The sequence below is a fragment of the Silurus aristotelis genome (genome assembly GCF_946808225.1).
Source record: "Silurus aristotelis genome assembly, chromosome: 22".
NCBI classification, from domain to species: domain Eukaryota; kingdom Metazoa; phylum Chordata; class Actinopteri; order Siluriformes; family Siluridae; genus Silurus; species Silurus aristotelis.
Window position 1 is genome coordinate 10,038,380 of NC_139595.1, and position 23,117 is coordinate 10,061,496.

The 23,117-nt window shown below is 36.5% G+C and overlaps 1 protein-coding gene across 1 annotated transcript in view; it reads left to right on the top strand.

Moving 5' to 3' along the window:
• Positions 1–23,117, top strand: part of ece2a (endothelin converting enzyme 2a) — a 77,513-nt gene that overhangs the window by 35,055 nt on the left and 19,341 nt on the right. The window contains exon 2 of the mRNA XM_083526133.1: positions 178–461. Within this exon, the coding sequence (XP_083382259.1) occupies positions 178–461 (284 nt within the window). The remainder of the gene's footprint in view (positions 1–177; positions 462–23,117) is intronic.

Consider the following 23,117-nt stretch of genomic DNA (forward strand, 5'->3'; position numbering starts at 1 on the left):
ATCTGCACTTGTCAGTTTGTGCAGTGAACCTGTTTTATGCAATGACTTTTTCACGAAAAATATTACAGTACAAAAACTATTTTAATAAACGAAGTCTAGTCGAGACCATTGGGTGTAAAAGTTTGGTTTAGCAAATCTTGTAAAACATTTTTTATTTACACTTTGTTTTTGTACCAGGTTGTGGGAACAGCGCTTTAAGCTTGGACATGTACCTGGCTGGCTACATGACCATCACTAATGTGGACTACTCCAGTGTGTGCGTGGAAAACATGGCCCAGCGTCACTCTGAATACACTGGCTTGAGCTGGGTGTGTATGGATGCTCGTCGTCTAGCTTTTCCTGATTCCTCATTTGATGTGGTTATGGAAAAGGGAACGCTGGATGCTATGCTCGTGGAGGAACGAGACCCTTGGAACATTTCAGATGCCAGTGCCCAGCTACTGCACGAAGTTCTCAAAGAGGTAATACAGTCTGTATCTTTAGGGGCTGGTATTTTTAATTATATTATTTTATTGACTAGTTAGTTATTTGCATTTTTCTTAGTTTTCCAACTTTACATTGAGATTGACATTCCAAGGTGGCAGCCGTCACCTGTTAGAGAGAGAATTTGTTTGAATAGAATTTGTTTGCAGACTTTGAACTCATCGCTTTTTTGGCTTTTTAGCTAAGTGAATTGATGTAGGACAACGGAAACCATCTGATCAGATCACTGGAATGAAGTTAGTTTTTTCTTTTTTCTTTTCTAAATTGTTTCCAAATGCAAAAAAGTGGCATGGTGGTGGAGTTCGATAGCAAATTTGTTTTGTTTCAGAAGATCATGGGGATGAATCTCTGCAGTGCCCTTGATTTGATGTCAGTGTTGGCTAATTATTTAAGGCTCTGGGCTACTGTTTAGAAGGTTCTGAGGTTAAACCCTCAGCACTCTTTTGCATTATTGAGCCATTGACTAAGGCCCTTAATCCTCGCTGCTCAAGGGACACTATTTCAACGCAGGTCCTGCACTCTGAACCCAGCTTCTATAACAGACTAGGATATGTGATTTTTTTCTCTTACTCTTTAATCTGGACTGATTTCTCTTTTAAAAGTGTTCAACAGGAAAGGTTTTTAATGCTATACTTTGACAAATTAATGACTACAGTAAAGCATACTTTGGCCTTCCTAGATACAGGACTTAGCTTTTTTTTTTTGCTTTTGAATCAGACTGTTATATACACTCCTTTTATAGAGTTGTTTGCTTTTACACAAGTGCAGAATGTGAGAAAGTAAGTCATCAAATATCATACAGTACTTTCTGTGAGTCCTTTCAGAAGTGATTAGGTAGCACCTGGTATTGGCTGGTGCTGTTTCTTCAGTGTTGGCTATCTGTGTCTTGGTTTATTTATTGTACATTAGATAGAGGTCACCCTAGGTCCCCTGGTGGTCTAGTGGTTAGGATGCGGCGCTCTCATAAATGGGATAAATGGGAAGGGTTGCTTTAGGAAGGGCATCCAGCATAAAAACATATGCCAAATCAAACATGCGGAGTATCCGCTGTGGCGACCCCTAACAGGAGAAGCCGAAAGAAAGTTTTATAGAGGTCACCCATTTTTAAAAAATTTTTATTTATTTATTTTTTTTTATAACCAAATGTGTTAAAGACTCTGTGTTATTGATAAAAGTTCCTGACATATTTAGTTGTGCATATGTGTGGGTGTGTATGATGGAATATGTTATAGTTATTTAAGGTCTGAGGTTTCTGAGCATCAGTGTGTGCATAAGACTTGTAATCTTTTGGGGAATGAACAGAATAGATGTGCAGAAAGAGTAGTGGGACATTAGTCTTGCAGTTACAGTTCTAACTCCTCTCGAGCATATTTAGTCTACTAGATAAAGCCACGAATATCACATTACATCTGTATAAAACATTTTCTACAAAATATGGAAGCTTTAAAACACCCTTGTCTCCCTTATGAAGTCTCACTCACTGTAACCTGCATACAGTATCTATATTTCACTGTCAACCTTAGCAACCTGTCGAGAAACTGAAAATTCTCATTAGCTCCTCTGCTCCCCTCGTTCGCCTTTCCTCTCCAGCTTTCTCATCCTCATTTTTCGTGTTTTCTTTCTCTCTCTCCCTCTGTCAGCCTCTTTCTCCTTTCTTCCCTCATACACTATTGGATGTTAATTATATCATAGGCAGTATAATTTCCTCTGCAGTCTTACATCATTAGTTATTCAGAAATTTATAAAAGCCCACCAAACAGCGAAAGCCGATGAGGAGTATTTAGATTGATATTAGCATAAAACTGTGTAACTGATATGGTCATACAAAATGTCAATCATTCATTCATTCAATATGAAAAATCACATGTGGACACAGTGAATTTGTGAAAATTATCTTGCAGCTCGACACATCGCAAATTGCCAGTCACATCTCCTTAGCAACATTTAATCTATACAGCTGTAACTAAACACACACACACAAACACACACACACACACACACACACACACACACACACACACACACACACACACACACACACACACACACACAGTCGATTAAGGCATATTTTCACACACATAAGCACACACTGTGTGAGGGATCATTTGACAAACCCTTACAAAAAACACACAGTTCCAAGAACTCTGCTGTAAGGATTTCCATTGTGATATGATTAAGTGTGTAATGAATCACAAAATAAATATTTTTTCTTTAAATGTAAAAGATGTTCCCCTTTTCACAGACTTTGTGCTCATATCCTGTGCTACAAATGTTATTTAGTCTGCTTTTGTTAGTCTGCTAGTTAACTCAAGGGGCTTAAGCATCGTATGGTTTGTTTCACGTTCTGCTAATCAGTGTTATACTGTTGCCCTCTGTAGCTGCAGCATGTTTTTTAGTCCAGTCTCCATTTTCAAAATCTGAACTTTGCAGTAGGTTGCAATGATTTCTTTAACCCAGATTGAATCAGCCAGGAAAGGGTGCCTGATTAAGCCAGATAGACTTCACTCTGAGTCTGTCTGTATTATTAACACCAACTAGAATGATAGCATAGCAGCTTGTGAAAAGCAGCATGAGTGACAATAGTTTGTGGTAAACTGGAGTTAGGAGTCTCTTATCTCTCACCCTTGACTTATTTTAGATCAGCATTCACACCGTCATTCATGAATAACGAAGCATGAATAAGTAATGGATTGATCTCTCTAGCTTGCTCTCTGTTTCTCTCTCATTATTCCCCCCCCCCTCTCTCTTTCTCTCTCTCTCTCTCACACACACACACACACACACACACACACACACACACACACACACACACACACACACACACACACACACACACACACACACACGGTTGATAGTGTCTTCCTGAGCCCTGATAAACAGGCTAACAAGAAATGAAGGAAGAAAAGAATAAAGGCCTACTTGTTCAAGATCAGGAATGTTCATTAAGCCTCTTGTTCATTCCATAGTGTCAGAAGGTAATTAAATAACAAATGAACCACTGAAAAGTGGCAACAGTAATAGCAAATAAAATATAGAGTAAGGTATGTTATATTTCCTGCATGTCCTTCATCATCCCAGTGAAGAGTGTGTAGAGTGCCTAATCTGGTCTAATTTGTAATGAGTGGTAGCTCAGTGGTTAAGGTGCTCGGTTACTGATCGGAAGGTCGGCGGTTCAAGCCCCGGTAATCGCCAAAGCTGCCACTCTTGGGCCCTTGAGCAAGGCCTTTAACCCTCTGTGCTTCAGGGGCACCGTATTATGGCCGACCTTGCGCTCTGACCCCAGCTTCCGAGTAGCTGGGATATGCGAAGAACAAATCTCACTGTGCTGTAATGTATATGTGACAAATAAAGGCTATTCTATTAATCCAGAAGCCAAACTTCTACTCCCTTTATTGGAGATTTGCAGCCATCCCAATGGGCTTTATATTTTATTAATTTACAACCCTAATTCCAAAAAATTTTAATTAACACAGAATTATTAAATGAGATTTGGCAGCAGAATTTTTTTTAACATGTTCACATATGGCTTATACAGAGTAGTATGGAGACGGATGATCTGCTTTGGCGATGCCTAATGGGAGCAGCCGAAAAGAAGAAGGAGAAGAGAAAGAAGTTGTTCACATATGGCTTATTCTTTGCATGATATAGCTTTAACCTGCATTTGTGGATGACAAGCCAAAATGTGTTCACAAACAATGAGTTCTGGATGTTCATTTGAGCCCATGCAGTGATTCCTATTACAGAATCATGCTCGTTTCTAATGCAGTGCCGCCTGAGGGCCCAGAGATCTAAGATTGGTTTCCACTCTTGTACTTTGTGCACAGAAATTTCTCCAAATTCTTGGAATCTTTTGATTATATTTATAGTAGATGATAGTCAAAGTCTTTGCAATTTTATGTTGAGGAACATTATTCTGAAATTGTTCCACACTTTGTAAACTATTTTTCACAGTTTGGTGAACCTCTGCACATCTAAGAAAACTGATAACTTTGCTTAACTGATAATTCTGCTCTTAAAAACTTATTTACCCAATTATTTTGTGATCTTTTGCCAATTAACTAATAACAGTTGAACCCGGTTATGTCGCTGGCCTAGCGGACGCCAAAAAGCATAAAGATAACCGATGATCGAGATAAACGAAAACCAATATGGCGGCAATATATTAACGTGCTTAAAATTTCTGAATTGCATGAACGTGTTTTTGGAGGTTTTTTACACAACAGCGTTGCCGCGATTTGTTTGATGAAGGCATGCTATAAAAATGTACATACATGTTTGCTAACAACAAAAGGCATATGCGCACCAACTAACAGCAGAGATTTACCAGTATACAATACAAACCACTGTCGATTCTCGATACAAACCTTTATTATATTCTCCAACATTGCAAACACAAAGATCGCTCACAAAATCTCCAAAAATTTACAAAAAGCTAATCAGTGTCAAAATTAAATTCTCGAGTCATTTCACTCTGACACACAGCTCTGAAAAGTATCCTACACTCCTGTGCCTCCTCTTCCAACATAGCATCTGTAAGGCTTGATTTTTCTGCCACTTCCATGAGTTGTTCTGCGGCTGCACGGCAATGTGCCTGAAACTCATCATCGGGAATATCCTGAATGACGCAGTGCATCCAGCAGTTTGAGATTGTTTCCTTCTTCACGTCATTCCAGGCTGATCTATATAAATAAGATGCACCCTGGGTGAGGGGTACGTACAACTTTGTATAAGATGCGTCTTATATACGCGAAAATACGGTAGTAAGATGGTGAAGTGGCATCGATAACTAACATTTTTAATAGCCGGCGATTGGTCATGGGGATCGAGATAACCGAGATATTGTGCTCGAGATATTAGGGTTCGGCCACATAAAAGAATTGACATACCCAATGAGAAAATGCTAAGACAAAGAGAGAATTTGGCGGTTCCACTTAAAAAACGTCGACTTAATAGGGTTGACGAGTTAACCGAGGTCGAGATAAGTGGGTTCGACTGTATTTGTAAAATGTTTCTTAAACTGTTTGGTTTTATTAACACCTAATTTTGTAGCCTTTTGTTGCCCTGTCTCAATATTTTTAGATTATTATTTTTTCCTTAAATTGTACAATTCCTCAGGTTAAACAGTTGATGTGTGTTTATTGTGAGTAAAATATGGGTCTTTGAGATTTGCTGATCATGCATGCTATCTTATTTCTATTTTACACAGGGTCCCAATTTTTTTGGAATTGGGGTTGTATTTATCTATGTAGGTATTTTTATCTTGGAAATAATAATGGGTGGCGTATTAAAAACATTTAAAAGAATAAGTGAAACTTTAGAATATATAATGACTTATTGCTTACTATGAAGTGATTTAGTAAGATATTACAGATATCCTAGCACACGTGTACAGATCTTGCATTATTTATTTTTATGAGACAGTACAGTTTGCATCGGGATTTGTGTGGGTTTAATCTATGCTTGATCTTGTAGCATGCACACAGCTACATTAAAAACAGAGAACAGATGATAAATGCCTTGAAGTGTAGGCAGTGCAGTGGTTTTGGGATTTTGATTATTGTATAGTGGCCTGTAAATCATACAGCTAAAATTTCAGAAGCATAATAAAGTTCTGGGGATTCTCCTTTATTCGGTTAATGATTGCAGGCTAATTTTTCTTATTCCATATCTATGCTCACAAATCTCAAATGGTCCTCTGCGGACGATGCTGTGGCAGTAAAATTATCTGCTGATAATTAAGTTAATGAAAGTTCTCTGTATGAGCAGTAACAAAGCAAATCATCATCATTTCATTTTGTTCAGCCATTATTCCTTTCTCAAAACAACTCTTAAGTCATGTAAAAGATCCTTACCTGTTCATTATAAACTAGTTAAGGATGTAAGAATGTAAGGATTTTAACCCAGTTGGTTTGCAAATATTACACAAAAAAAGGTTTACAAGTGGGCAAAGTCAGTTCAATGTTTAACAGAATTCCTGGTTTAACTCTGGTGTATAATTTCTTTATCAGGCCTCACAGCATAAACACTGTACAGATCTGAATTTTACAAACAATTTGGAAACTTATTCATTTCCAGAATTGTTTTTTTCTTCTTCTAGTTTTGGCAAATGAAACTACAAGCTTGGGCAAGATACTTTTCTCATGTTCAAGACCATTCTTATTAAAATTTAAAAGTTTTTTTTAAATGCATGTTTAAGTGTTTTTGTAACACATTTGTGTATTTAAGCAGTTGTTGACATAATGAAGCAACTGGCATTCAGATTTGTAAAGCTTCTTTTCTGCATGAATTGCATCATTAGACAGCAGGATTAAGGTAAAATAAATGTGTGCATGTGTGTAACAGTAGACAACTATAACTGGCCATTTTTCCCTGAAATCTAACTCTACATTGTCCTCAAAATAATCATACTCTCACACCTAGCGCATGCGCACGCACACACCGACTTACATCATCATACATTAAACCCTAATCACCTCTCACACTCTAATTCAACAGTCATTCTGTATAAAATGCACACCACCTTCTGAACGACTCTCTTTTGCTTTCCTCTCTCCTTTCTGTCACACACACTTACTTGAAGTCCTAACTGCTTGCCTGCACACAGTCCATTCAACACAGACATCTCCTGCCTTACACTGTAACTGGTCCCTGTGTGTGTGTGTGTGTGTGTGTGTGTGTGTGTGTGTGTGTGTGTGTGTGTGTGTGTGTGTGTGTGTGTGTGTGTGTGTGAGAAAACAATAAGAGCAAAAGAGATGGAGGTGGACAGAGAGATGTTAAAATGAGCTGCTGCAAAGTGACACCTGTGTCTGGCAGCGTTTTGTATGTGTGACCTCAGCATGGTAGAGTGGGTTTCTTCGTGTCAGTGACATCAACTGTTTCACCAGCACTCATATGTCAGTGACATCATCTCAGTCATCTAGTCTCTAATGATCAGGCTACAAGTGGCTTACAAGGCCAACAGGAATCTAAAAAACTCAGATGTTTTTAGGAGGAACAAGGAAACTGTTATCTCTCTGCAGAAGAAAAAGAAACAGAATAACTGAGAGAAAGAACGAAAGATGACGTGTCTGTGAATAAGAGAGAGAGAGATAGAAGCATTCACCCAGTCAATTATGGAACAATGCATGAATAAATTATAAATCCACGTAAATCATTTGGTGTCTTTTCTTCCCACAACTATAATACAAGCACGCACAAAGACAAGAATAGTGATGTCATGTAGTGCTCACTGTTTTTACTCATCAGGCAATGACCTGAATGGACTGGAAACACAGTTATATTGGTCACATACGGTCAGGTCTATGCAGATTTGGGCAGAGAGGCAATATTTTTTTATTAATTTGCCACCACTATGAAATGACGTAATCAATAAGCGATTGAAGTGTAGCCATAATATGAGCTTTGAGGATGGATTTGGACTGTGGTTAATGTCAGCAGATTGCCACACTGACACAGGACTACAGTTTGCATTTGATCACCATCACTGCACACCTCAACATCGTTCATCTGTAAAAATAAATGGACATTCAGCCACCCAGATGAGGATGGGTTCTCTCTTGAGTCTGGTTCCTCTCAAGGTTTCTTCCTTTTGCTATCTCAGGGAGTTTTTCCCTGCCACAGGTTTGCTCATCAGGGACAAACTTACACTTATAAAGAACAGCTTATTCATTCTTTATCACCACATTATCTGTGTAAAGCTGCTTTAAGACGATGTTTATTGTTAAAAGCGCTATACAAATAAAAATGAATTGAATTGAATTGTTTTATGTAGGCATTTAAAAACCAAGTAGCTCATACGACTTACTCTCTGCCTTTCTCTCAGTTCATTTCAGTCCTTTTATATATAATAAAAATGAATTGATTTGAATTTAAACTGCATTAACATGCAACAGCAACACCAAAAACCCTGGAAAACTGGAATCCTGGAAAACTCAAATTAATGGTCACAGAATTCTTTCCTTAGTGAACATAAACCCCTCCACAACATCCAGCCAACTCAAGAACACTCTTGAGGGGATAGTGTAGACGTCAACTACAACTAAGACAGTATTAAAAAAAAATCACACGCAAATCCAAAGCAACACTTATTAGTGTGTTAGATTTTCGTGTCCATGACAAGATGTTTTACCATCACTGTACCCTGCAACATCGTATATCTGCAATAAATGGACATTCGGTGTAACCCAGATGAGGATGGGTTCCCTCTTGAGTCTGGTTCCTCTCTAGGGTTCTTCCTTATGCCATCTCGGGGAGTTTTTTCTTGCCACAGTCACCACCGGCTCGCTCATCAGGGACAAACTTACTTATTAAGAACATATTCACTTTTAATCACCACATTTCCTGTGTAAAGCTGCTTTGAGACAATGTTTATTGTTAAAAGCGCTATACAAATAAAAACTAATTGAATTGAATTGTTTCATGTAGACATTTAAAAACCAAGTAGCTCATACGACTTAATCTCTGCCTTTCTCTCAGTTCATTTCAGTCCTGTTATTTTTAAAAGAATAATTGAGTATTTTTAGTATTAAACACAGCACACTGTGATGATTTTTTATTTTGGTTGGGCATTTGTTCTGTCGTTTAGTATCTAATCACAGTGGTGATTAGATATTGATCTGAATGAAATACGCATATAAAAAACTATCCTGAAAACATGACGTGCATATACAAAACTATTGACATTTTGTTTATTGGTTTTTGGATTCTTAGTGTGTGTTGCTTAATTTAAAAAAAAAAAAACAGCTACTCCAATCAGTAAAAAAAAAAAAAAAAAAAAAAGTCCTGGAATCTGTTTTTGTTTGTTTTAATTTTTTTTTTCCCAATAGATGACAGAATAAAGACATTGTAGATTCTGTTGCAAATGTATTGCAGTATGTCTAGTTTATGGGAATGTTATTATTATTATTATTATTATTATTATTATTATTTATTATTAATAAATAATTACTATATGCTATACAGCATCCAAAGTTTAGTATTTTTTGTAAGTAGTAATTGTGCATATTATTGTAAAACATCGTAAAATTTCATATGATGAGCTTTATGAAAAGCATGCATTTTATTCTCCATTAATCTAGACTTTAATTGTTAATTGTATAAAGTATTTTGCAAATGTATGTAATCTATGCTTATAATTTGATTTATCATTTGAATATAAATGCAATATGGATCTCAATATATAAATCACTGCTAACACTCAAGAAAAGAAAGGCTGTCTAGGTCTGGAACCAAATTCTTTGGACAGGTATATCCAGGATTAAGGAATAGAATCATAGAGATAGAAGAGTATGGAGATTGAAAGAAAGAGCTCAAGATAAAAAAAAAGAACCAAATCATTTGTAAAACTGGGTGAATGCATTGTTATTGAAAAGGCATGTGTGGCTGGCAGAGTAAACTGAGTTACTGGTGTTTATTAATAAAATGGCTGCATGGTGGTATGCATAGTGAATTTAAAAGCATATAGAGCTATATTTTCTGCACTAATTTAGTCAAACCATCAAAATTGTAGATGCAGTATAAAGCAAAAGCATCCATAGAGCCTCTTAAAGGCAAATAAATACTGTTCTAAAATGATGAGTTAGTCACTTGACCCAAATCCAGAAAGAACCACAAACAAGGGGTGTCTCGAATAATATTGTAATTTGTGGTAAATAAAGCTGAACTGAGATCAAGCTCACCAGCAAGAAGACACAAAGATGATCAGAGATTTACTACTATACACAGTGCTATTTCTGTAGTGTGGTAAGACCTAAACTAAATGAGGTAAATTATTTATTTTTAGAGAATCTGCAAAAGCTGCCTTGAGAAATTCATTTTGAATGACTAAAAATGAATAGGCATCAAAAAGATTACACAGGATTGTGAGTGGAAAATCAACCAAAATTCATTTTGTAGGACTAAGGTTAAGGATTCTAATTGTCAGTATATCAGCAGCAGCAGCATTATTGTTGAATCAGTTATCAAAATGTCTATATTTAAACAATCAGAATTGGCAATATTAAAGCTTTATTTCTAGCAGAAGATCAGTGTACACCTAACAAAAGGGCTTTCTGTGCATTTTTGTGCCTTTTTCTGCACATTGTGGTTTTCCTGGGGATTTAAAACAAGGGAAAGATTTGTGCCAGAAAAAACAAAAACAGGAAAGAAAACCCAAAAGTATAAATGGTTCATGAAAAAGCTAAACAACTGTCTTGAGCTGTTTAGGCTGACCTTTCCTCATGATGTCCAGCTTTTTTTTTAAAATAAGTCTTGTGAATGTAAGTGTATATGCGACCAAATAAATTTCTGCTCCTCTGTCAGCCATCGTGAAATGAAAAAATTACTATTAATCCACACGAATATATTTGAGCTTGTGCAGTTTGCTACAGATGCGGCCTACAATCTCTGACTAGTGCACGCTCTGACCATTCAATCAAAGTACGTGAAAATGCTGATTGGTTAAAGCAACAGCCTTTAAGCAACATGGATATTCCACTACAGGCTTTATAGACTATTGGGAATAATTTAATACATATTCATGGACAAATATATATTCAAACATAAGTCAGTAATTCTGTTTAGGCCAGCAGAAAAAGCCTTGCTGACCCTGATTGCCTGCCATTGTTGTTACTACATATTGCACATATTTATTGGTCTATTTAACTTGCTACTGTGTTAAATAATCCTGGATGAGTATTCTTCCTTTTTTTAAGCATGGAGAGAGATGCTAATATCTATACTGCCCTTCCATGCAATTTCGACATCTACCTCTCTAATGCTATAATTTACATTCTATCTTTCAAATTGCCTGTTTTAAGGCAGCAACTGTGATCATTACACCAAGGTGGTAGATTTTCCATAAATCCATAATTATTTTTTATTTTAATGGAGCTACTTATTTAAGTTTGAATCAAAATGTTCCCACTAAGTGTTTACCGTATTTTCCGGACTATAAGCCGCTACTTTTTCCCTACGCTTTGAACCCCGTGGCTTAAACAACGAAGCAGCTAATTTATGGATTTTTCCTGGGTTTTTCCCTAATCCCGAATGGGTGAACCAATAAAATTCTTTATTCTAAATCGGATGCGCTCCCACTGAATTGGGCCGCACCACATCATAAATATGGATGAGGTTCCTCTGACGTTTGACCTGCCTCTCACTCGCACTGGCAACAGGAAATGCGAATCATTCGTCATGCTGAAAACAACCGGGCATGAAAAAACGCACTTCACCTGTGTTCTGAGCTGCACGGCATCGGGAGAAAAGCTTCATCGATTTTTAAACTCACGACGATGCCAAAAGATAAACTCCCGAGATAAATAGTTGTGGAAGGAAGGAGGAAGACAGTGAACAATGACTTTCTTGGTAGGCTACTGTTTAGATACAAGCCGTGTTACAGTCACTGTCTTTCGTTAAAGCCTGTGTAAAGTTCATTAGTTTCAATGTAGACACCTGCAGCTTATAGACAGGTGCGGCGTATTTATGTTCAAAATAATAATCTTTGTAAAATTCAGTGGGTGCGGCTTATATTTGGGTGCGCTTAATAGTCCAGAAATTACGGTAATCAGTTGATCGGGTTTTGTGGGTTTGGATGGCAACCAAATTGATGCTTATATATTTCTCTGAAATTTTCTGTAAAGTTGGATGCAGTAGCTAATGGGTTGGTATGTTTGATGGAGCGGGGCAAAGTATGGACCTGTATGTTATAATCAAAATGCATTTAAAATAAAATAAGGTTGTTATCAGAAATAATTTTAGACTGTGGTAGATTTTTTTCTATGTTTAAACCAATCGTCATTAATAAGTAAAGTGTGTGTTTTTATCATGGCGTAAAGTGATGATCTCATACACACATATGCACAAACACAAACAGACACAAGACTTTTTCTCGTTCTGATTGATTAAAGTCAAGTGTTTTTTCATCTCAAATTAATTAATTATTGCAATGTTTGGTATCTGAAGCATGTGTAGACACAGTGTTCTCATTATTTCATTTGTATCTTGATTATCTATACCTTGGTCTTTGAAAGCAGAAATCAGAAATTTTAGTTTGTTGTTTCTTTTTGAAAAACATTTTTTAAACATAGTGAAATGTTAATAATGTAAGGATATAAGCAGCTGAGAACCCACTGTGTCAAAGTAACAGAACATTCTGGAGACTCTCAACAAAACACACACAGTCATTGCAATACAACATTTGGGTTTGACTACATTGTGAGTTATGTAACTACACAGCAGAATTATTGGAGTTCTCCTTCTTAATTATAGGAACTTAAAATTCAGAATTAAGTATTATTTTTATTTGAGTGAAAAGGATTTTGCCTTGGATTCTTAGTTGTCTTATTTCTATGGGTTCCTGTGTGTGTGTGTGTTCGCATGAAGCCATGTGTTCGTGAAAAAACGAAATACTGGAGATCCTTTTTTGGTGATTTTTCTATTTTGAACTTTGTCTCAATGTAAGGATGTACTATAAATTAAAAGCTTCACCATATCAATTTTTTTTAATGTTTTTTTGTTTATTATTAGCTTTTGGTTATGTTGCACATCTGCCAGCTATACACGTTTCTGTGAGTAAGCCATTACAAATTAATGATTTGTATATTTGTAGATGATGTATTAGCATGTGTGCTGAAAGAGAAATATAATCATCATTTTCTGACGATCGGAATCTACTTGGGCAGATTTTAGAAAGTGAAGTATGAACACAAAATACTGAGAGAGGCCAAATGACAATATTTTTCTGTGGTCAAAATTACATTTATATAATGTACATGATACATTAATGGTTCAGGAGGTGTGTATGTAGGTGTGTGTGTAGGTGTGTGTGTAGGTGTGAGTTTGTGATTCCTGGCTCCCACAAATACACACTGCAGCTTAAATCAAACAGACACAACATGAGGTGGCCCGGTCTGCTGTTCCCACAGCAACACTCAGCCAATATCGACCATAGAGCAGGGTTGCTATGGAGACCCGAAACACTGGATGCCCGCGGGTTTTGGGTGGGGGTGATGTTCCAAAAATCAGTGCCATCGAGAGACAAATAAAGCAGTGAAATATAGATAGAAAGAAAGAAAGAAAGAAAAAGAAAGAAAGGGAGAAAGAAAGAAAGAAAGAAAGAAAGAAAGAAAGAAAGAAAGAAAGAAAGAAAGAAAGAAAGAAAGAAAGAAAAGGTGCAGTGGGCAGGATGGAAAGAAAGAGATTCTGTCAAGTTTGGACAACCTTTTAGAAGTGCATCTTTTATTTTTTTTACTGGGTTTTTTGCTGTATGCATTCTCTCTCAGGTTCTAGTTAATGATTCAGATTTGTAGATTTACTATAACAAGTCACAATGTCAACTGCATGCTCTGTGTTTTATGGTATTGTATCTCTTTTACTACTGGTGTGTGTGTTGTGTGTTTGCTGTCTTTACTGTCCAAAATTCCCCATGTGCCACTGTCTCTTGGGAACTGTAATTCTTTAATATAGCATTAAATATTCTGATAAACACTCTGTCAGAAAACTACACGTGTTTAAATCTGGGAACCACATACTTCCAGTAACTGAGCAAATATTGATTGTGATTTCTGTATCTGAGCCGTTGGACATAGATGTTGAATAATGCAATTACTGTTATCTAATTAATGTAAAAACTTGTGAGTGCCCCAGGTGGGAAAAGTCCTTATGGAAATAAAGAGTTGCCAGCTGATGTTTTTTCAATATTCTTCTTTTTTTCATACTGTCACAGGACAGTTTAACTTCAATGGAATTATGAGGTCTAACATGTACCAGTATGACAATGGTCCTGTGCACAAAGCAAGTGCCCTGAAAACATTGTTTGCAAAATTTGGAAATCTTGGAACTCCAAGACCTAAACCTGATCTGCATTTTTAGACATATTGTGTATATATTTAATTAAAGGAAAATAGCATGGACCATGTAAATAGGGTTTGTGAGTTTCATAATGTCATAATGTGATTTATAATTACACAGTACTATCTAGAAAATGGTTGGTTCCCTTTTGGTTTATTGCTCCTATAGGAGTTTTCTGTGTCTCAATCATCACTGGCTTCATCAGGGCATTTTATTTCTATAAAGCTTCTTTGTACTAATGTCTCAATTTTCAATTATGGGTGTTTTTGATTTGACAGTTAGCACTGAGAAGCTAAGAATTAAAATATATTAAAGTTGGCTACATTTGCACAGGCTCACAATTTCAACAAAGTTTCATAAGTTTATTTTAGTTAAAAAAAAAAAAAAAAAAAAAAAAAAAGCAAGCCAGTTGTGTTCTAATTCAAGGATTATATGAAATTGGGATCAGTTACCTCGATTATGGCAGGTTAATTAAAGTTAAATCCAACATTTTCATCATTATTTAAAGGCAGATTTTGAGTCTTTAATGTCATGCATTTATATTGATGCACTGTTTGTAGTCATTATAAAGTTTATAAAGTTTATCAAGTATGTCTTCAATTTATCTTTTTGCTTTTTGCTCTTCCTGACATCATAAAATGTCTTTTATTCTGTTATTTCATTATTACTAGGGCTGTCTCATATATATATATATATATATATATATATATATATATATATATATATATATATATATATATATATATATATATATGAGACATATGTATGAATATTTATTTTTGGGTTGCCAATTCTGTTAAAACTTATTTCCAATTCAGTCTAAAGATCTACCAGTTCATTCTAATGGCCAAATAAACAACAAAAAGATGAAAATTTGTCTGCTGGATTAAGTATCAAGTCTGACTGCATACAGAGGCAAAACTAAAGGACCTGTGTCTGTTTTGTTAAATATGCGGCTATGATGCAAAATCTGTTTGACTCACACACTCACTGCTGAAACTGCTGAAATGTAACTTGAACAGTGACAAGTTATGTGTTGACCTGCATTTATTATTGCTGAAACATTTTGGAACAGTGCAGTGGTGTGCAATCAGCATTTGCTATAAAAGCTTCTTGTTGGAATGGTGATAGTGTGAGTGCTGTGCAATTTCGGCATCATTACAGAGATGTCAAAAGTACACACACCTTCACAAGCAGAAGTACAGATACTCATGTTTTAAAAGACTCTGGTAAAAGTTGAAGTACTGACTACACTTTCTTCACTCTATTTAAAGTAATGTGTTCTGACATGTACTTAAGTACTCCCTCTGTCTGATCCACATTAGCCCACTTGTTGTTAGCTTTATAGGCTAACCTTTGTATGTGGTGCGTGAGAGACAGAAAATGATACACCAGTGGTAGATTAAAAAAGCTGCGCAATAACAAGAAATAGGTTGATGGGCTGGAAACGTGCTTGATGAAAAGAAAATATATTGATCATGTCATCAAAAAGATTAAAACTAAAGTAACAAGCCTGGTTTGAAAATGTAAGAAGTAGAAAGTACAGATATTGCATTTTTAGACATATTGTGTATATATTTAATTAGTGTAAACGGTCTACTACTTTCGAAGAAACAGGTTCACCTGTAAAAAAACGATACTAAAAGCTAAACTATCATCATTGCTGGAGAACGCCTCTCACCCCCTGTATGAAACAGTTTTATCCCTGAGCAGCTCCTTCAGTGACAGACTGTTACATCCTAAGTGTTCTAAGGAGCGATACAGAACGTCTATTCTCCCTGCTGCTATTAGACTTTACAATCAGAGCTGCTCCCAGCGAACCAGCCACCAGATTATACACTGTTATTACTGTTCAACTGTGCAATAATAACAATAACAACAATTAAGCAACACATGTGCAATAACAATAATGTAAAACCGCACCTATGTGCAATATGTATAATAGCATAACTACTTACTCGTGGTCTCTTTTCTTTTGTATTTACACATTGTGTTGTGTATATACTACATACTGTATTGTTACATATTTGCACATTTCTTTTTCTTTGCTGCTGTAACAGAGAAATTTCCCGAATGTGGGACGAAGAATGGTATATCTTATCTTAAAAAAACGAAGGCCCTAGGAGGTGTTTGAGCGCAGGTGGTGTTCAAACTGCCATTGTGAGGAGCCCTTGGCGCTCTGTTTGACGATGCACATCATCACTGTGTTGAGCTGTTTCTTTGAACTTAAGCACGCAGGTTGTAATTGCATGAGCAGACGGGACACAATCATGACCTCCTAACTGTAAATTATGCAGACATTTTGTTAGTTTGTTGGGTTATACCTGTATTAACATTGTGTTGAAATTAGAAGCAGCAGAACAAAAAAGATTCTAGTAAATATCTCATTTTTTTGCCATGGAATTATAATTTTTCTGAGCCATATAATTTTTACTGTATTTATTTATTGATGCTTAATTTTTAAGTAAAAATTTTCTTAAGACCAAATGCATCTTGTTCTGTATTTTTATGATCTTTGTAAGCTATAGTTAATCAGATTTTCAGGACTTGACTGATTAGTGCTTTTATTATATGTAATGAACTTAACTCCACGTTTACAGAGTGTAAGGTCTTAGACTAATGAGTTGGGCTCTTTTACTGGAGCCTACCAAATCTGATCAAAATCTTTGGGTTCTTACAGTATTAATGATATTCCATAGAAGATGAGTCTTGGGAACTGACATTATTTCTTTTATAAATTCCTTTATAACCCAGTTTTCTGGGTTTAGAAAAAAAGTCTATTGTTGTCCAGTACAGTATACGAGTAAAGACCTTCTGCTCCCCCACACACAACTGAACTCCCATCTCCTCCTCCATTATTTCAAGCACATGAACAATGTTTGTTCTTCTTGCTTCTAGACATTCTCGCTGTTTTGGTCAGATTCTTTTTTAGTATCTTTGAAGGTTATATTAGAACTCTTTTCAAGTCTGTTTGAGATGAATAGTAAGATTTTACCTCATTTTCTCCACAATTTGGTCAACTGCCACCCACTATCCAGCTCCCTTCTAAAGCTACCAACTCAGGAGATACATGAAGCTGTTCTATGTGTGTTTTGCTGCATGTCTGAATGGTGCTCTAAATAATGTGGGCTTAATAGATAAAATTTAGATTAAAGATAATTCTGAGGGCAAGGCTGGCCTGTTAGGGTGGGACGGTATCCATCCCACTCGGGAAGGTGCTGCTATAGGTCATAGTCTCAGAACAAGAGTTAACCAGTGACTATCCATAGCCAGGGAGCAGACAAACAGGCTAAACCAATCACACACAGTCGTCACTCAAGGTCCAACAAATTTAGACTATGTCTGTCCCCTGAGCGAAACAAAAACATAGTTCTCTAAAAGTCTTTTTAAGTAACTTGATTAACATCAGATTAAATAAGACTAAATGCACAGCCAGCACTTCTTATCTAAAGATAGGCTTGTTGAATATTAGATCTCTCATGTCAAAAGCGCTGATTATTAAACCAAATTATTATCAACCAGAAGTTTAATTTAATGTGTTGGACAAAAAATATTGATTAAACCAAATGGATATGTATCATTAAATCAATCTAGTTCCTCTGGGTATAGTTACATACACCAGCCTCGTCTAAATGGCAGAGGAGGTGGGTTTTGAAGCTATTTATAATAATGATCTATCCGTCACACGAAACATTTAACATAAATGTAACAAATTTAAAGTTCTTTACACCAACATAAAATATTTAGCATCCGAAAACAAGTCTAATCAGTTAATTCCATTAATAATTATTTATAGACCCCCAAAACCCAATTCAAATTTTCTCATAGAATTTGCAGATTTCACCACAAACTTGGCTACTTCTTTAGACAAAGCATTAATTGTTTGCGACTTTAATATTTATTTTGATAATCAGGAAGACCCCTTAAAAACAGCAGTCGTGTCCATTCTAGTTTCAGTAGGAATTAAGAATGTTATAGGACCCACTCATAGTGGTGGGGACACTCTTGATTTGATATTAACCTTTGGCTTCAATATAAAAAATACTGTCATAATTCCACAGTCTGGAGCTATTTCAGATCATTACCTCATCTCTTTTAAAATCTGCCTCTGTCATAGCATAAGTACTGTGTTACCACATTACCATGTTAAGCGCACATTCACGTCTACTAAAATTGCAAAAAAATTTGCATCGTGGTATAATGATCATACGTGCACCTTTAAACAGACCACTCGGAAATTAGAATGTAAATGGAGTCGAACCAAATTGACAGTATTTCAAATAGCATGAAAGGAGAACTTCCTGAGTTATATAAAAGCTCTTAGTGCTGCTAGACCAACATATTTCTCCACCCTCATAGAAAATAAACTAAGAAAAATAAAACCTTTAGAAAAATAATGAATTTAATTTCTTTTGTAATAAGGCTATAACAACTAAATGTGGAAAAAGTAAAGGATTGTGAATACTTTCTGGATGCAATGTAGGTCTTATTTGACTCATCATTATCAGTTTGTTGATGTAAATGGTGAGTTTTTCACACTCTCTAAGGTAAAGTTCGGTGTTCCACAAGTATCTGTCTTAGGCCCACTGCTTTTCTCTTTATATATGCTGCCTCGGGGTAAAATTATATGTAAACATGCTATTAGTTTTCATTGCTATGCTGATGATACACAGTTGTATATTTCAGCGAAGCCAGATGAGAGAGACTTCTTTCACTTTAGAAATATTGCTAAAATTAGAAATATTATGTCTTATAGGATGCAGAAAAAATAGTTCATTTTACTTCTAAATTAGAAGTAACTGCTTGTTTAAGAAAGTGCAAAAAATAAGCTTTAATTAGTCCAGAATGCAGCAGCACAAGTCCTCACTGGATCAAAAAAATATGACCACATCACCCCTGTTTTAATCAGTCTACACTGCCTCCCAATCAAATCTCGCATTGATTATAAAATACTACCACTGAAGTATAAAGCACTTAACAGTCTCGCGCCGCAGTATCTGAGTGAACTTCTGTACCAGTATGATCCCCAACACTTACTTAAATCAAAAGGTGCAGGCTATTTGTTGGTACCTTAAATAATGAAGACTAGAGCAGGGGGGCAGATCTTTCTCTTATAAAGCCCCACAGTTATGGAACAACCTTCCAATTAGTGTTTGGGACTCAGACACAGTCTCAGTGTTTAAGTCAAAGCGGAAAACATTAATTTCGTCTAACCTTTTATTGGTAGATTTTTCTTAGGTAAAGGAGCAGATCTGGAGGGATCATGGATATAGAGTGTTTGGTGAACTGGGATACTTGTATGCTGTCGTCCCCTCACTCTCACACGTTCACTTAGGTTTGTGGACGGTGGTGTGGTGGGTCGTCTCTTTTCCCAGAGATCCCTCATGTCTGTGCTCCCTTTTAGTTATTCTCCCACAGCGAGTCTTGCCAGAGTCCCCAACTGCACAGTGTCCTTGATGTTTATACAATAATAAGGATACTTAATTATCAAAATAACTCTTCCCCTGTCATCTCTGTTCTCCCTCTCTCCCTCTCGGTCGAATTAAACAACTCAACCTAAGGTACCAGTGACCAATGTTCCTGTTCCTCTCCTATCCTCGGCTCTGCCCAATTTGTCCCGGCCTGCATCTGGATGTTGTCTTCTTCAATTGGAGGCCTCCATTGCGGATGGTTTCACATCAAGGCCCGGGGATCCATGAAATTACGGAACAATACAGGAGCTTTGAGGATGGATTTGGACTGTACTTAATGTCAACAGTCTGCTACAATGACTCAGAACTACAGGCTGCATTTGATCACCATCACTGCGCACCTCAACATCCTTTAGCTGTAATAAATGGACATTCGGTGCCACCTAGATGAGGATGGGTTTTTTTTGGCTCCTCTTTAAGTTTCTTTCTAATGCCATGTCATGGAGTTTTTCCTTGCCACAGTCGCCACCGGCTTGCTCATCAGAGACAAACTTACAAATTATAAAGAACATCTTATTCTTTCTTTATTACCACATTATATGTGTAAAGCTGCTTTGAGACAATGCCCATTGTTAAGTGTTATACAAATAAAAATTAAATTAAATGAATTGAACACTCCTAATATACTATATGCAGTACACTAGTTTACACTGCCTTGTTCACACATATATTTAAACGCACACATATCACTGTTCAAGCACCTCAGAAAAAAGTTATACATTGAGTCATTTTTATTAAATTACATTGCAAGAGTGGCAGCATTAGCCTACCACCTAGGAGAGCTGACTCATACACAAAAATCATTATTCAACCGATTTGTGTAATTGTAATCGTTAAGCTTTCCCTTCGAGGTGATCCCTTGTGTGTTGAAAGATGGTTGGAGTTAGTACGTGGCTAATTTGTGTGTAAGTACATGTATGTGTGCATGAGTGAGGGAATGTGAGAGCCTGTTGCACAATCCAGTTTTATTTTTTGACCTTGTGTTAAATCCCTCAGAGGAAAGGCAAATGTGTGCTGCATGCTTGTAACAAACAACCCACAGCCTGAATCCATCCGAGGTGCAGTGGTTGGTGAAAGACACTGAACACACAAATGTGGCAGTGGCCAAATTGGCAGTAAGAAATTATATATATCTAAAAACAAGCTGTGTTATACTTGGCTGCTTCTGTATCCACTGTTGAATTGCTGCCTCTAACTAAAGCTCATAAATTGTCAAGTGGTCCTCAACCCTGAGTTCAGCATATGATGTCATATATGACATACATTAGCAATGGTAGTAATCACTATATGATCCCTTATCTCACTAATCTTAGTGTCTTGTTGGTTTGTGCAATTTTGAAGCTCTGAGACCTCTTTCATTAAGATGAACATGTTTTATTCCTAAAAGACTGCAAACTCCCATATTTAAATGTAGTCCCTCTCTTTCTTATTGAGCATGTATGCATTTGTTTTGAGAGTCCCACATCAAGGATTAATGGTTGTATTCATGGTTTTAAGGGTTCTACAAAGGAAAAACTGAGGAATTATTTAATTATTAATAAATTTTTATCTGTTAATTAGTGTGGAAATTTTACTTACTTTTAAAGTGTAAGTTTTTTGCAGATATACCAAATGCCCATTTTGGACGGGGTAAATCATCCAGTGCATTATATGTAAATATATTAAATATTCACAATAAAATGATGATCTAACTTCAAGGTGACTGGTTTCTTCCCATCTCCCAAAAGCATATTGATAGGTGAATTATCTGTATTCAATTCTCCTTAGTTGTGAATGAGAGTGTGACTGTGTGTGTGTGTGTGTGTGTGTGTGTGTGTGTGTGTGTGTGTGTGTGTGTGTGTGTGTGTGTGTGTGTGTGTGTGTGCGAGAGAGAGAGGTGTACTGGCTACCAGCTTGTGTGTATTCTTGCCTTGTATCAGGCATTCCTGGGATGTGCTCCAAATCCAGTATGACTGATAAACATAAAGTGGTTATTGAAGATGAATGAATAAATTTTGCTTGGGAGCTTGTTTGGGACTGCAAGTAGTTTTAGAACACTTCTCAAAACCTGCCTCTGCACCACTTTTCCATCTGATAAGATCTGCTTATATTAACCTTAGTAAGCGGTTTTATTTTGGAAAATTTGCTTATACATCCCATATGGGCTTCTTTAACACACACGTACGTACACACACACACACACACACACACACACACACACACACACACACACACACACACACACACAGATGTGTCTGATGATCACAGCCACACTTACACTGGGAGTTGTGGATGAAAGACATTATTGGGCAGGTGCAGAAGGACAGATTACAGAGAGAATGACGAAGAGGGAGACAGGCTTGTATTAAGTTACAGAATCTGAGGCAAATAAACTCTATATACAGGTCTAACTAAGATCTTTCATTGTTCATCATCAATCAGTGGCAAATGGTAATCAACACTCTATAAACCATGAGTGTGAAGACATGGGGGCGCTACGTTTACAGATATAATCCATCTCACTCTCTTTTTCTTTTGCAAGAATCCCACCCCCACCCCATCATGCTGTCTGGTGTCAGACAGCATGATGCAGTTGTTTCTTACACTTTCCTTCATGTTTGTAATGATGGTGGCAATGGGGAGAGATTGTGTCTGTATGTGTATCTAAATAAGTGTTAAAGGCATGTGTCGTTGATGAGGATGCTCAATGCACTTCACTGGTAAACAAATAGATTAACACACACTGCTGCAATCACTTCAGTTTATTTGTGTTTCTCTTACCAACATAGCCAGATAAATCACACCATTTCCATTAACCAAACATCACAAGTTTCTTTTCTCTATCCCTTTTTCCTGCTCTCTCTCTCTGATACACACCTTGCTGCTCTGGGTGAATAGGTTAAATAAATGACACTTTTGCTTTATTTTAGCCACTTTATCTATAGGAGCTTTGACCTGGCTTTCAACACACAGATAGACAGTGTTAAAGAGGCATCTGAGCTATCATTGTGGCTGGCTATGTGGATAAATGATTTAAAGATTGGAGACAGAGGGAGATCTCTACCAAATAGCGCTTTTCTACCAGGCAGTGCAGGACACATTTAGTTTTTTGCCCTGCCATTTTTAACTTTTTGTCATGAAGTGACCTGTAAAAGTATCTGTTCTAAACGTGTTTTTTATTTATTTATTTATTTATTATTTTTTAATACAGGGTATCTAATGGGTGGAGCTATAACGATTACAGACTAATCTTCTGTCCTTTAAATTATAATTGACTTAAATTAATGCACAATCTTTGGGTCACTCACCAGTGTTGAACTAACGTTTCTGCATCTTTTTCTTCTTCTTAGGAGTAGG